This window comes from Mustela erminea, chromosome 1, assembly GCF_009829155.1.
Source record: "Mustela erminea isolate mMusErm1 chromosome 1, mMusErm1.Pri, whole genome shotgun sequence".
NCBI lineage: Eukaryota > Metazoa > Chordata > Mammalia > Carnivora > Mustelidae > Mustela > Mustela erminea.
Genome location: NC_045614.1, coordinates 40,408,503 through 40,424,604, shown reverse-complemented (window position 1 = coordinate 40,424,604; position 16,102 = coordinate 40,408,503). Strand labels below are relative to the sequence as shown.

At 42.9% G+C, this 16,102-nt stretch overlaps 1 protein-coding gene across 2 annotated transcripts in view; it reads right to left on the bottom strand.

Moving 5' to 3' along the window:
• Positions 1 to 3,316: 3,316 nt before the first annotated feature.
• Positions 3,317 to 16,102, bottom strand: part of GXYLT2 (glucoside xylosyltransferase 2) — a 109,966-nt gene continuing 97,180 nt past the window's right edge. For both annotated transcript variants that reach the window (XM_032325079.1, XM_032325072.1), the window contains exons 6-7: positions 9,269 to 9,441; positions 3,317 to 4,021 (exon numbers count right to left, since the gene is read on the bottom strand). In XM_032325079.1, the coding sequence (XP_032180970.1) occupies positions 3,839 to 4,021; positions 9,269 to 9,441 (356 nt within the window). In that variant the 3' untranslated portion in view covers positions 3,317 to 3,838. The remainder of the gene's footprint in view (positions 4,022 to 9,268; positions 9,442 to 16,102) is intronic.

Sequence of the window (16,102 nt, the reverse complement as noted above, 5' to 3'; positions counted from 1 at the left end):
ATGTAGGGTGTGTGTGTGTGTGTGTGTGTGTGTGTGTGTGTGTGTGATCTATGTATGGGTTGTGTGATTTAAAAAAAATTTTGCGAAGTTCTTATCATAAAGATTCCATCTAAGGATTAAAACTTCCTTCAACCTGTGGAGGGATCCCCGAGTTCTGTCATCTGTCATTAATGCCAAGCCTCTTGGTACTACTCAGTAGCTTACATCAAAGACATGAAGGGAAAGGCAAAAATGAAAAAAAGGAAGATAAAAGAATAGGACCCAAGAAACAGAAAAACCTAAGAAAGCTTGCCTGCCATACCACTCAGTGAGGATAAAATAATTTGTATCCCCATGACATCCAACATTTTTTAGTCATGAAATTATGTTCACAGTGGTTCATCCAACATGTGCAATCCATCTTTTTTTTGTATAAATATTGGGCAACAGTTATACATAAATCTAAATTTCTGTGAATGTTGTCCTCTCTTCTGGGTGGGTGGAGGGATTATTCTACTACTGGATCACTATTTTGTGACATCAGTAAAGTCTTGTATGGCTGGCTTGTTTTATGAACATCGTAGGGGTAATAAGATAAATACTCTCAAACCTTGATGAGTCCATATAAACATCCATTTTGATGATAAATCCAGTCATAGTCACAACAAGTCCCAATGGAAGCACTATGTAACAGAGACTTCAAATAAACAGTGAAGCTGGAGTGTTCTCCCCTAAATGCTAAATTATCATTCAGGAAGTTGAAGGAAAACTTAAACAGATTTTCTAGCCAGTTAATTTTTTTTAAACGTTGAAATTTTTAATATAAGTCACAATTTTTGAGATTTGTATTGGAGAAAAGCTCATCAAGAAAAATATTATAAGAATAGTGACCCTACTATAGAAAGTCTCACTCTCAATGCATACAAAAATACATTTTTCTATTCGCAAGTGTTCTTTCATTCTTCAGTGGAACTCTGTAGTCATATGCATTGACCAGAATTCTGAAGGAAACAAGAAGAGGAGATAGAGAACCAGTCTCATACTCTTCCCAATACAGATACAACGTGCCATATGGAGCAACACAACCTTTGGCAAACTTCAGACCATAGACTGCATGATTTAGGAGTCCACTGAATTAAAATTTACAGTTCCCAGATTTCTAAGGTGCTAATGTCATAGTTGTCTGGAAATTATCAAAGGCATAGAAAATACTGCCTCATGGTAACATACCAAATAGAAAATAATTCGCACTTTCAGGCAGCAGAGATTGGAACAGCAAATGTTCTCCAAATTCTCCACCATACTCACCTCAAATTTCAGGATAGCATGAAGAAATTCCAAGGCAGGAAAGCATACCAAATTCTAAAGTTTCACGTTCTCATACTGCATCATTCTAGAATGTTCTAGAATTCTCTCATGGACGTTTGTTAGAAATCCAATTCTGGGTATTTAGACCAGAACCAATAGTCAAGACTATTGGGTAAACCAGACTCTGATAAAAGAAAAGGTGTTGCAGAATTCAAAGCCTTTACAGCAGATTTTTTGTGGAACTCACTGAAGGAGGAAAGGAACTTCTTTAGGTCGGTAAGTCATCAACAAATCTGAATGACATTCGTTGGGTTTACTGGCCATGCCAAACAAGTAGGAAGACTGGAACAGAAGTCAGGGAATTCTGGCTCTTTCATTAAAACCCCATTTGTGGGTATGTAGAATGCTTTCTCTCCCATCCAAAAGACAATCCAAAAATTGCCCCAAGGCCTTTAGATATAAAATAATAAATGACATCACCTTTAATGGTGAAATGAGGAAGCAGAAAATATAACAGTGAAGAGTTCTACATCATACTGGTAATTTCCTTAGCAAAAATAACAAATCACAGGCCATCAAACTGATCGAAACGAAAGTACGGGCCATTCCTCTAACATTTCACAATTTGTTATTACCATAATGGTGCTGTATACCAATATTCATTATATCTATATATTTCTTTGGAGTGCTAAGATTTTCACACTTTTTTCAGCATAAGACTTTTTCTATGGATATAGTACCTATGACATTGAACTGGGTTCTAGTACATAGAATACCACATTTGTACTAACAAAATATTATTTTTCATTTTATACTTTTCTTTATCTTTTTATCTTTGTTTATCTTTGTCTATTTGTACTTGTCTTTATCACTGTCTATATATGATGAAAAGTATTTAATATTTTTATTTCCAAAAATTTGTCTGCAATACAGGATTTGTGTTACCGTGTATGTTATGTTAACTGTATGTCTTACAGAACAGCAATTATATTGGGTGTCCTTGTTTCTTTGTAAGAAGAAGACCTAAGACCATTAGGCTGTTGTGAACATCAAGATCATTTCTGCACAAGTTTTCTGAGATAAATAAAGCCTTATGCAAAATGCTCTTACCCTGATACCAGCTACAGGTGCAGCTAGGGATTAAGTCAGCTCCCTTGGGGGAATATAGAATTTCCTCTACTGTAGCTAGGTGATAAGACCTGCTTCGTTCCTTGGCTAACAGCTGGGTAGCCCTAGAGAAGGAAAATTATTTAAAGGGCCCTTTCTAAGGCTAGTATGAAGGTGAATTTTTTTGTCAGTGGAATCAGCTGAAATATCTATTCTGTACACATGAGTTTGAAGTTGGCCTTTAATTTCCACCTGTTGCCCAAGAGTTTAAAGAAGAGGGAAGGTCACCCTTACTAGGGTAAGAGATAAAATGTTTTTGTCTGTAGGTAAACACAAAATCACATCTCTGTTAAGGTGACCCCTTGGGTTTAGCGTAATTATTGAATTTCCTTTCAGAAGGTATGGTTGCATAAATATTTCTTATGATTTAATCTTCCGCTAATCTAAACAACTTTTCTTAAAAAAAAAAAAAACCCCAGATATGCTCCATCCTTTAACACTGCCAATCAGCAGAAATCTGAATACTTCTGCCAGACGTATTTTAAACAAAGCACTGTAAACATAATCATTTTCTCTAAATTTTCATCTCTACAGATAAATCTCAGAGCAGGTGCCAGCTTTCACTCAACTACTGTTTCACATATGTATTACAATGGAAAAGACAACCAGTGAGTAAATATAGAAGTAGGGGAAAAAGGCTGGAAGCAACCCCCCATTGAAATAACAATCTTTCCACCAGTTGGTAGGATTATGACTAATCTAATTTTGATTTTGGTCCATGGACCTGTATTCCCTACAAATTTTTTTAAAGATTTTATTTATTTATTTGACACACAGAGAGAGATCACAAGTAGGCAGAGAGGCAGGCAGAAAGAGAGGGGCAAGCAGGCTCCCTGCTGAGCAGAGAGCCAACATGGGACTCGATCCCAGGACCTTGAGATCATGACCCGAGCCGAAGGCAGAGGCTTAACTCACTGAGCCACCCAGGCACCCACCCCTACAAATGTTTAACATTCTCTGTTGTACAACAAGCATAGATTCCTGTTATAACAAGAATATGGGGGTGTCTATTGCATAGGAAGAATCTCAAGAATACTAGATTAATATACAACAGGAGATGGCACTGACGTGGTTTCAGACGTTTAACAGGCATTGGAAGGCTCACAAAATTCCTTTTCACGGCTAGCTCCACCTGCTTGAACAATATGAATTGAGTAATAATACAACTAAAAAAAACCCCAAAGAGATAAATAGCAATTAAAAAAAAATTAAAGCATATTTCCTTTTAGGGGCAACAAAATGAGCAACATGTAATGAAGCCTTTTAAACTCAACCGTCACAGAGCACCATTAAATATTCACACGAAAGAGATCCAGGCAGCTTAAAGATGAACGTTGCCTTGTTCCCGAGAGGCCTAATCCATTTGCGACAACATGAAAAATATTCAGTGCATCTGGTTGGGGCCCACATGGATGATGACGTGTTTCTCATAAGCCCTTTTCATTGTTTTCTCGATTTGCTTCAAAAACACTTGTGGGATTCGTCCACATAAAGTGTGCACAGTCTCCAAAAACTTCAGCTGGAGCGGGTAATACATGGATTGAAAGAGATTGTCTTGAAAGGGAAACTGAAAAAGGATTTTTTAAATGATAGAAAATGTTTAGTGACTGAAATGCCATTTACAATGCAAACAACATTTACTAAAGAATGAAACAGGGAATTAAGCATGCCGGCATGGGTTAGACATTGGATGGAGATTCAACACCTGATTCAATCCTGTGCAATCCCAGGCAATTACTCACCTTCCCCGGGCCTCAGTTTCTTTCCCTCTTTAAAAAAAAAAAAAATGATTTATTTGGGTCCTTAAAGCTCTTAAAATCTAAGATCAAAATGTGTCTTCAAGAACAACATATTTTCTATATAGTAGGCTCTTGCTGAAGAAAAGCAAGGTGTAACTAGAGACTTGAAATCTACTGCATTAAAACATTGAATTCTCCATATTTTTTTTGTATTTGTTGCAACTTATTTTAAGATTTATTTATTTGAGAGAGAGAGAGAGAGCGAGCGAGCGTGAGCGCGAGCGTGCACATGCATGCATGCCTGTGGCGGGGAGGGGAGCAAAAGAAGAGGGAACAAGAGAATCTTAAGCCAACTCTTTCGTTAGTGCAGAGCCAGACATGGGGCTAGGCTTCATGACCCTGAGATCAGGACCTGAGCTGAAACCAAGAGCCGGACTCTTAACAGACTGAGCTATCAAGCACCTGTTTGTTGCAATCTTTTTTTTTTTTTTTTTTTTTAAGATTTTATTTATTTGACAGAGTGAGAGATCACAAATAGGCAGAAAGGGAGGCAGAGAGAGAGAAGGAAGCAGGCTCCCTGCTGAGCAGAGAGCCTGATGCAGGGCTCGATCCCAGGATCCTGGGATCATGACCTGAGGGGAAGGCAGAGGCTTAACCCACTGAGCCACCCAGGCACCCCACGTTTGTTGCAATCTTAATAAAGAAACTTTAAGGTATGTCCATAGTAATCTCATGAAGTCCAGAGTTTAGTCATTAAATAAAATCTATCATCACTGAACTTCATGTTAATAATTCAGTTACCAAATATTGGTTGTTGGGTTTTTTTCCCACTTATTGTTGGGCTTTTGATTTGATTTGATTTTTAATTCTCTTATTTTCCCATGGAAGGTGTTTATGAGAAGAATTTCCCAAAATAAATCTTTCTGACCACTTACTCATGAGCATGTTCAAATTTTTATTACAATCTGGTTGAAATGGAAAAGGCTTCCAAGAGGTCAAGTCAAAGATTCATTGTTGGCAAGGAAATTTTATACAGAAAGACCAGGAAAAAAAAAAAAAGGAACGAAAGAAAGGTGAAAGGTCAGTACACGCTTGCGTGGCAGCAGAGTGGGTGGGTATCTAGTTTCCTAGAACAAGTTTTAATCCCTTTAAAGTTCATCGGAAATATTGCTTAAGCATGTTTATCAGAAATGTGAATTTCTTCCTGGAAGGAGATTATGCATTATGTAACACAAAAAGGACCATATTTGGGACAACAGTTTTCTTTCCCAGCACAATTTAGACCACTGATAAACTCCTTTTTGGTCATGGTGTCCTTAGTGACAGGAAGAGAATAGGTCAGAGCCTTGGAGGCAACCTTGATTTTCTCTTTCCCCCACATCCCTCATGTAGTGTATCAGCAGGCACTGTAAAATCTGTCTTCACCATGATGCCTGCATGTGACCACCGCTGCCCACCTTCCTCTTGCCCCCATGTCTCACTTCAAAGGCTACAGTAACTCTTCATAAATAGCCCTAGTGTTCTCACTCTTGCCTCCTTGCACCGAGTTACCAAGGTGATATTTTTAAAAAGTCTAAATCAGACCATATCATTTTTCGGCAGGGGCTTCCCACTGCTATTAAAATAAGATTTCAATTCCTCTCTTACTCCCAAGGCTCCAGGAGACCTTGAACACTCCTTGGTGTTCGGTCCTTCTGGTCACTTTCTGGTCACCTCCCTGCCGTTTGGGCACACCAAACTCATTCCTGCCTCCAGGGCTTTCCCTGGGTTATTCCTTCTATTTAGCAGGATTTCCCCAAGACTGTCCTGTGGCTGCCTCCACTGATCGAACACCTATCACCTATCACCCCTGAGGACCCCAGCTCCTGAATGCTCTTCTCTGCCCATGACTTTCAGGCCATCACCCTGTTCTGGTTCCCTTTTAACACCTTTCACAACCTGGTACGATTTTTATTTCTTTCTCTCTCCATGTGAGTATTACCTGTTTTCCTCCACACACGGTATATGCTTCATGATGACTGCTTTGTCAGTCTTGTTAATTTCTGAGTGCCTAGAACCTAGAATTGTTCCTGCATCAAATAGGCTCTTCATAGATGACGGCTGCAAGGTTGACTGACAGAATGTCTATCTGACAGATGACTTCCTTGGATCACAATGGGAGGAGACTGCATTTCCCCTTCACACAAATGCGGATACATAGGCTGTATGCAAGCGAGAGAGAGAGAGAGAGAGAGAAGAAGGGAAGAGATGGAGGGCGAAAGGGAAGGGGCAGGAAGAATACTTTCAGAGAGAGATGAAAGGAGAAAGAAATAACAGTATGAGAGAGAGAGAAAACATACTTATAGACCGAGGAAGAGAGAGTGAGACAATTTGGACAAGGTAGGAAAGGAGGTAAGTGTGAAACCGCTATTCTTGAAACAACTTCTAATTATTTAGCGCAACGGTATGTCAGGTACTGCACTATGAGCCTAAAAAACCATCATTTTGGGGGCACCTGGGTGGTGCAGTCGGTTGAGCATCTGACTCTTGGTTTCTGCTCAGGTCACGACCTCAGGGTCATGATCTCAGGGTTGCGATCTCAGCGTCATGAGATCAAGCCCCGCATGGGGGCTCCACATTCAGTGTGGAGTCTGCTGAAGATTGTTTCCCCTCCCTTGCCCTTCCCCTCTGTTCCTCCCCAATTCTCAGGCTGTCTCTCACAAATAAATAAGTAAGTAAGTAAATAAATAAATAAACTCTAAAAACCATCGTTTTGTTGCATCCTCACAATTTTATGAGGTAGATAATAGTATCATTCCATTTCACAGATGAGGAAACTGAGGCCCAGGAGGTAGGAGCACAGAGTTAATGATTAATCATGGGAAAGGGACAAAAATTGGGCCTTGTGTTGAGGTCTGTCCACCCCCAGCCAAGCCCTGACCCCACAGTGCCTGGCCCAGTGGAGAATGTGGAAACATATCTTCTAAGAGGGAGCCTATGTTTTTCCCATTTCAGGATGGGGTTGGTCATATTCCTGCTTGAAACGCCTGAAAGAAAATGGTCCTTGTAGGCCCACGTGAGGATCATCACTGGGTGTATTTGGCAGGATCATTCATTTATGACCCAATTATTTGGCTTTCTCACTGCTCCTCCAGAAAGCAAACAAGACTCAGGGTAACTCAAGAACCACAGTTGCTCAATTCCAGACTAGGGCTGACAGATCTCAGAAGAAACCCAACGCGCCTCTGACGGACTGCGGCAAACTCATCTACTTCTGTTTGTACTCCTCAATGCTTCTGCCCCGGAGTCAGGGTTTGAATATCTGAAGTGATGCTATCGCTAACTACAGAACAAATTTTCTGTGTAATTAAATCACCTGGTCTTTGAAAACCAACAGCAGGAAATGTAGGAGAAGAAAACGGTGTTAGCTTACATGCAGGCTAAACTCATTCCCTGAAGAGAAAATTCTGGGAATTCCAGAGACTCTCCTTAGGAAGCTGCACATTTTTCACACAGAAAAAAATGTGTTCCTGTGTTTTGGGATTCGCTTCCGCCAAAGCCCATTTGTGAAACTCTGAGGGTTTGTGGATTTTTAAGAAAAATACTTCTAACAAAGTCTACATACTTTATGTCTGGGGTCAGCAAATCTGTTCTATAAAGGGCTAGACTATAAATATGTTAGACACTGTGGGCCATACAGTTTGTTTTAAATACTCATCTCTGCCATTGTGGCTTGAAAGCAGCCACAGACCAACACACAAATGAATGGGTGTCACTGCGTCCTGACATGACTTTATTTATGAACGCCGAAATTTGAATTGCTTATAAATTTTTTATGTCATGAAATATCTTTTTTCCCCCAATGATTTACAAACCTGTTCCCAGCCCACATGTCTTACAAACACAGGCAGCAAGGTAGATCTGGCCAAGTTTGCTAACCCCTACTCTAGGTCTTGGAATTACCGTTTCAAAAGGGACATCCTTGAATCTCTGTTGCTGGTTCCCCCTAGTGATCTCAAGGTAAAAAGCAATGTGGAAAGAAGCGTTTCCCCAAGTGTGGGATGAGAGGCAAGAGCTGGCAATATCTGGCATTTTAGGCAATAAGCCCCAAAGTAAGTTTCTTTCAACCTTCCCATTTACTGCAAGACGATAGTTCCCAGGCATCTTTAATGTCTCAACACTTTGCTAATCAATTTCTCCAAGGCAGTAACTGGGGACCCAAGGCTGTGAGAAGTCTAGCTCCAGGCCAAAATCCTATGTGTGGTCTTTCAGACTCAACTATGGGTAATGACAAGGCTGCTGGCAGTCCTTTGGAGGGATGGGGAGCTGCCCTCCTGACACCAGATTTGTCAGGGTACAGGTACAGGGTCAAGAACTCAGGCCCCTGCCCCCGGCCAGCCACGTTCAAATGCATATCTGCGTTCCTATCCCAGACACTTCCATTTGGAGGCTTCCTGGGAAAGGAGGGGTACCTTTCTACTCCTCCCTCCTTCCCCCTTCCCTGGCCTACAGGTCCACAGGGATGCAGGAGCCTTGAGACGATCTCTGCCTGTTGACCAGTACTCTTTGGTGGGTATGGATGCAACACAGGGGAGCGGGTGCCTCTTTTTGCCTCTTGCTGGCATTGCTGCAGTATGTATAATAAAGACTTGATTTTTACTTTTAGTTTGATCCCTCGTCCTAATTGACCACCTCCACACTGGATTGCTCAACAGGAGGCTGGCAACCAGGCAACCCACTCAGCTTGAGTTGAATAGTATCATTTTGTTCTTATTTTTTGACCTTTACCCTAACACATTCCTCTTTGCTATGGCAAACAACACCAGATTTCTTTCTGGGTCTTTCACATCCTCCTTAAATGAACTTACTTAACGCCCCCCACTCCCCTCAAAATGGATGACTTACTTGTAAAGATGAAGAGTGGCCATAATATGAGAGGGCAAGTGGACACAGTGAAGTGGTGCCTGAGACTGGGGGACAGGGGTGGAACTCAGTGCTTTGGGGGAATTCTTGTGCTACGGACAAATGCACCTGTCCCGCTTCATGTGGAGTACGCATGCGTCTGCTCCATGGGGTGGGGGGAGGAGCACACTTACATCCCGTATTGCTTCATAGAGCGCTTTGAAAGTGGGTTGCTTATCGTCATGGTAGACGCCTCGGTTCCCGTGCAGGACAGACACGCCTTCCCGCTCAGCTTCTTTGCAGTTACTTCCGTACATGCAGTGATCAGGGCGGTAGTTCCACTGGCAGGGGAACACATACAGACACTCTGGTGGGGACAAGAGAAAGACGTGTCTGCAGTCAGTGCCCGCTCTCCTCTGTGTGCCTGGGGCTTAAACCGTGTTCCCAAAACTGCACGCCGCATGTGATTTCAGTGCTTGTGAGTGTGACTGGGACTCACGCCTTAACCTTCACCGTATTTTGTCCATATTCTGAGATCAGGAACTGAAGGGGCACATACTCGTGATGCTGTAGGTTTTACCCCCCAAAAAGGAGGGCAAAGCATCAGGGACAAGGAGGCCAACAAGGTCAGCAGACAGCCTGGGTCCAGATCCCCACTCTCTCACTCAAAAATGCCACAACCTAGGCCCAGCCATTCATCCTCCCCATGCTTCACTTTCCTCGTCTGTAATATGGATAGGACAGGAACTCCCTCTAATCGTGATGATTAGATTTTAAAAACACAGGTAAAAATGCTCTGCCGAAGGCCAAACACACAGTGGTGGTCAGCAGTGTTAGCACTTATAATCAACTCCTGGGGAAGGTTTTATGAAACAGAGAGACTTGAAAAATTGCAATCAAGATTGAAGCAAAGGTTCATCTTTAGATTAAAAACCAACCAATAAAATAAAAATGAAGGAAAAAAGAAAAAAAAAACAAAAGAAAACTACAACAGTGAAAGGGAGCCCCCCCACCCCCGCAAAGAGCAAAGAGGGAAAGAAGTGTCTGTGTCAAGGAGACTACACGCATTGTGGGTGAGCATGCGCACACTTGTGTTCTTGTACTTGTATCTCTAATCTGGCGGTTCTTCGTTGGGAGCCTCCCTGGGGGGGGGGGGCATTCCGCAATGTCTGGAGGGAGACACTGTTGTCATCCATGGAGGAGGCCTCTACTGGTCTCTCGTGGGTGGAGACGGGAGATAGCCTACACATTCCACAATGAACAGGGCAGCCTCCGCAAGAGTCGTAGTGCCAAGGTTGAGAAACTTGGCTCTGATCCTGTTGGACGGCTAGGATTACAAAATTAGCAACAAATTCATGACCCCTGAGCTTCCTGGCTCCTCAGCTAGAGGCCTTTAAGGCCTGGGGCAAGGGCAGCAGGGATCAGAGCTCGCTGAGTGTGTGTCACTGTTCCCCAGAAAGGCCCCTTGTGAGAACACAGAAGCATTAGAGCAAATCAATGACCACTGTCAGAAAAGGAACACGGCGATGTGTTTGTGGGTTGCGTTGATGGCTATCCCTCCTCATGGAAAGGACCACTACTTAGAGGCAGCTTCCAGAGAGCTTTGAGAGGGAAAGCAAACAAGGGAGAGATCATCACACATCCCTTCTGGTGGCCTGCGGGTAGTAATTCTACCACTCAGTCTTAACGGGCCATGGTGAAACCCAGGCATCCTCCAATTCCTAATCATTCATGACATCCTGAGAGATTGTCCTCTTCCTTTTCTCAGGAAAACCCCTTCCCACCGCGATGCTGCTCTTAACCTGCCTTCGCTTCCACACTTGCACAAATATAATCTCCCGTAGCTGGGAGAAAGCAGTGCTCATTCTGAAGTCACATTATCTACAATTAAACTCCTCTTGGATTCGGGTGATTTTTCTGCACTCCGGTGCAGGGGGTGGGCATGAGGATTTTATGAGGGAAGATATGTAAAGTGCTTGTGTGCTTTTAAGCTGCGTCTGACCTCATACCAGGGGTGGCCTTTTGTAACCTTCTGAATCACATCTCTCAGTTATGATACCTGCCTGGGTATTTGCAATTGAATCCCTGTTTAAGCACCTGCTAATGTTCCCTGCTGAGTGAATTGCCCTAGAATCCATCTCTGTTTTTGTAAATATGCTGATTGAATCAACAAATATTTATTGAGTTCGGGCTAAGTATGCAGTGGACAAAGAAAATCTGGTTCCTGCCTTTATGGCATCTAAGATTGGTGATGGAGGTTTGCGCCTCTTCACAGATAGTGCAGCACCCCGGGACAAAGGAAACCTTCCCTTTCTTTGAAGCCTCCTTAGAGGACCACGCCCAGTGAGGGCCCTCCAAGGCCGATGATGAAATAGAAAGGCTTTGAAATCAGACAGATGTATGTTCAAAGTTGGCTCCCACCACCTCCGAGATCCATAACCTTGATGAGTTACCAGGACCTCAATTTAGAATCAGTAAAAATATGCCAAATTATCTGGGGTTGAACTCCAGCTTTATTATGCTAATAGTGAAATGGCTGAGGGAGCCAGCTCTGGAGTCAACCCACTGGCTTTGACTGAGCCACCCAGGTACCCTTGGAGTCAACCCAGTGGCTTTGAATGATAAAACTGCCACTACTTGCATGAACTCAGCCAAATTATTACGTAATATTTCTGAGTCTGAGTTTCATCATCTGTGAATGGGGGAGAACTGTAAATATCTCGTCCAGTAGGATTCTGGGCAGTACTAAGTGAACTTATAAATACAAGTATTTGGAACAGCACATGACACATAGGAAGCATGTAATAACCGTAAGCTGTAATCATGACTGTGAGCATTGTAATTGTTATAAGAACTATTGCATTAGGTCACTGGAAGAATAAAACAAAATAAAGGGAATGAGCTCAGCATAGTTCTTGACACACAGTACCTTGGTAATAAATGTTTTACTCCAGTTGTTTCCGGACAAGCAGGTGGCCAGACATTCTTAACCTTTTATGGATCACAGATCTCTCTCAGAGTCTAATGAAAGCCTTAGACCTTATCATTGGAAAGGTACAACTGGGCCTATCTAAGAATGTTTGCTCATAAGTTTAGAGGTTTATCGATTTCCTAAAGACCAGCTTAAACCCAGCTGTTGAATCTCAAATATGAAACTAGATTCCAGACAGAATTCAATTCACATCTTTACAATCCCCTTCAGGATTTTTCAGAGGAAGAAACACAAAATACATTGAGCATGTAATTGAAAGAAGAATTCATTCACACAATGCAAGACATTGGTGTTGCTGGATGATAAGGCTCTGCTCCTGCCCTTAGGGAATTTATACTCTTGTAAGGGAGACATGGTTTTTTTTTTTTTTTTTTTTTTTTTTTAATCAGGGTTCATAGAAAGGATATTTCAGTAAAGTTTCATCTAAACTCAGACTTATAGACTAAGGATGGGATTTTGACAGTCAAAAATGGAGGACTGGAGGAGGATTCGAGGAGGAGAAAATGGCCTGATCCTGGTGAAGAGTTTGGAAATCAGCATGTGCTTTACGAAAGATAAGCTATTTAATTTTGCTGGGATAAATTCTGTCTCTTGAAAGGGGTAAGATAACAGCAGCAAAGCTGTCATATAAATAGACTACTTTGACCTAAAATATTCAAGAAATATGTATCTATGTTGGATTGCAAGTAACTAACTTCGATTCCAGCTTGAAGAAAAAAAAAAAAAAAAAAGAAGGAAAAGAATTTTCTCTTTCGAAAAAGAGGGAATAGCTCAAAAAAATCAGAGGTAATGCTGAACCCAATCAGGAAGTGGGGCAGCTCCTGGACTCTGACAGGTGGGCACTAATTAACGTCAGCTTTTCAGCACTGCTGCCAACACCGCCAACATCACGCCTGGGCTCCTTTCTGCTCCTGGATCCCCAGACTCAGGTTCATAGGATATGGTCTGACCGGGTGAGTGGGAGTCAGGAGCAGACGGAGCTCTAGGACTGCATGCAAAAGCATGTGGGGGGCGGGGGTGGGGGTGGAGGGAAGGGGAGGGGGAGAGAGAGAGAGAAAGAGTGGCCTTGCTCTTCTGGCTCCAGATGACCAGATCATGGGTAGTCTCCCATCCAAAGAGAAATCATTTTTAGCTGGGCCTGGAATCATTTTCTAGGTTGGGCTACGCACATCTCTCTCCTTCTCTCTCTCTCTTCAAAAATATGAATTAGGAAGCAAAGGGGGCTGTTACCAAACATGCTTCATCAATGGCTGTGGGTTTGTAAGGCGGTGTAGGCTCAGGGTTGGGCCATGTGAAACAGAATGCTGAGAAACAGAACAGAATCAGGTAGGCATGGAGAGGGGCAAGGATGGCAGAGGCCATGGGGCCTCTGAGGGAGGAAGAGGTCAGCTTTGGTCCTTAGCAGTTTCTCAAAGCTAGTTCCCAAGAGGCCTAGGATGACGTGAACTGTGTGTTCCCAGGGCCACCCCCTGGTCCCTTCCTTAGCTGGCCTGAGTTTTGTTCCCTGAAACCTAAACATATTAATCAAAGCATATCTTTCTGTGTAGCGTGCTCTTCTGGCTTCGGTCAAATTTACCCTTTCTAGAGAACTCTGCTCTCAACCTGAATTTACACGCAGAGCTGTGAGCTCTGTCTTCCACCCCTTCAAGGAGCTATCTTGGCTCACCTGCCAGGAAATGTCCCGTGGGCTGAGGGACCTGCGTGTCCCTCCTGAGCTTTAGCTCTCTCGTCCTGTCTCGTACCCAGCTCTACAATTACATACCCACAGAAATTTAGTATCCAATTATGGCAAAAGTTTTAAAATGTTTTTAAACGAATGACTTTTATTTTTAAAAGTCGATTATTGGCTACAGAAGGCTATAATAATAATAATACCACTCCAGACATGTGCTCAGGTTTTTTGTGCATTTCCCCCCCCCTTTTTTTTTTAAGATTTTATTTATTTGTCAGAGAGAGAGATGGAGAGGGGGAATAAGCAGGAGGGGAGCAGCAGGCAGAGGGAGAAGAGGCTCAATGTGGGGCTGGATCCCAGGATGCTGGGGTCATGACCTGAGCCAAAGACAGATGCTTCACCTACTGAGCCACCCAGGCGCCCCTTGTGCGTTGCTTCTTTGTCCATGATAACCCAAAGACCATAACAATAAGCGTGTTCATCTCCCTTCTCCAGGCCAATCTCCTCTCCTGCCTCTCCCTCCATCCCTTCTAGGGATAAAAATGACCAATCTTTTTTCTAAATAGTTTTTTGGCTAATAGAAAATGATCACAATATAAACAAAGAAAGAGCTTATCATGAGAAGGGTATCAATGGGTTTCAGTTCAAAGGACTCATATTTAATGAAGTATGAGAAAGGACGACCGAATGCAGGTCACACAAAGAACCATCAAGGAGTCACCTAAGAACTCGCCGATCGAAAGCCAGAAAACTTGGTTATTGGTACTCTTCAGAACCAGGGTTTAGAACAACTTCAAAGTATTCGATGAGATTCGAGTACTCAACGGATTTAAGATGGGGCGTACAGAAGCCAACAAACTCAGCTGGTTTTCAGCTCCAATTAAAGACAAGGGCTCCTGTCTAATTGCAAAGCTGCTTACAACTGCCTTCAAGTATTATTTACTCACTGATCACGTCCTCAAATAATCTGCGACAGGCTAAGAGGATTTGTGGGGAGGAAACTGTGCGCATCTTTAGAATTCCTGCTTGGGAATATGTCCAGATGGGCTTCTAAAAGATAGTTTCAGTCACATAAGAGAGAGGAAAATGCAATATGTAAAGGACAAATAATTCAGTGCAGAGATACATTTTGGGATGTCCCCGCCAGCTTTCTAGGACTGCCCCTCTCTTAGAACTTCCCCTCTCCCCCAAACCCAGAGGGCGGATGTCAGAGCCGTCTGGGTTTGTATCCCTGCTCCGTCACTTGTTAGCAGTGCTGCAAATTACCAAACTCTCTTTCCCTTGGTATGTTTGTTGGTAAAATGGGGATTATATTCTCAGGGTGGTTGTGAGGATTAAAGAAGATAATGCTTAGACCAGCACCTGGCACTGAGTAAATAATAAACGTCAGCCATTATTTCTTAGCGGCCTGCTCCTGACCTAGCTGACCCACACTGGAACCATCTGGTTTCTCCCCCAGGGGAATTTGGAACGTGGCTGGAGTTCATCTTTGCACATGGCGTAACCTGGAGTATGAAACGTGTGGTACTTTGAGGAGCAGAGAAAGAGGTCCACAAAGAGGGGAATAAGCAATGTCAGTTAGAGAAAGCAAGCCCACGCTGGCCTCCCCCTCATTCTCCCTCTCCTGCCTCAGGTCCTGGGCCCAACCTGCTGGCCTTCCTGCCTCAGTTTCTAGCAGACACCAGTTTGCTAATAAAAAAGTATGCTTTGGGGGCACCCGGGTGGCTCAGTGGGTTGAGCCTTCGGCTCAGGTCATGGTCTCGGGGTCCTGGGATTGGGCCCTACATTGGGCTCTCTGCTAGGCGGGGAGTCTGCTCCCACTCCCCCCACCCCGCCTGCCTCTCTGGCTATTTGTGATGTCTGTCTGTCAAATAAATAAATAAATCTTAAAAAAAAAAAGTATGCTTTGTACTTGGACTAACTCCAGGGGTCTTTTACATGCAGCCAAGAGTCCTAACCAATCCATCTACACCTAGAAAAAAGATGAAATCTGCATAGGAAGAAAAAGGAGGAGGCACCTTAACAGTTCATTACCAGGAACCTTAAAGTTCCTGTTACTGTCAGAGGGAAATGGATTAAAACATGCCACCAGCAAAGAGCCAAGACTTTGAATCTAATGAATTCGTAGTGGGAATTTCCCCAGGAACTCTTTCAATCTGCTTTTTTTTTTTTTTTTCTTTCCCAGGATTTGCTCCTCCTAGATCCAAAGACCTATGGGATTAGGTTATTTCAGAGTTTTATTTAAAAAAAAATTCAAGTACATAGTAGGTGCTTCCCGAGTGACAGGTTTTCATAGGTGGAAGCCTTTACAGATAGGAGTTTCTATTTTAGGATTTTGTAAAGACAAAGAAATGAACTCAATAG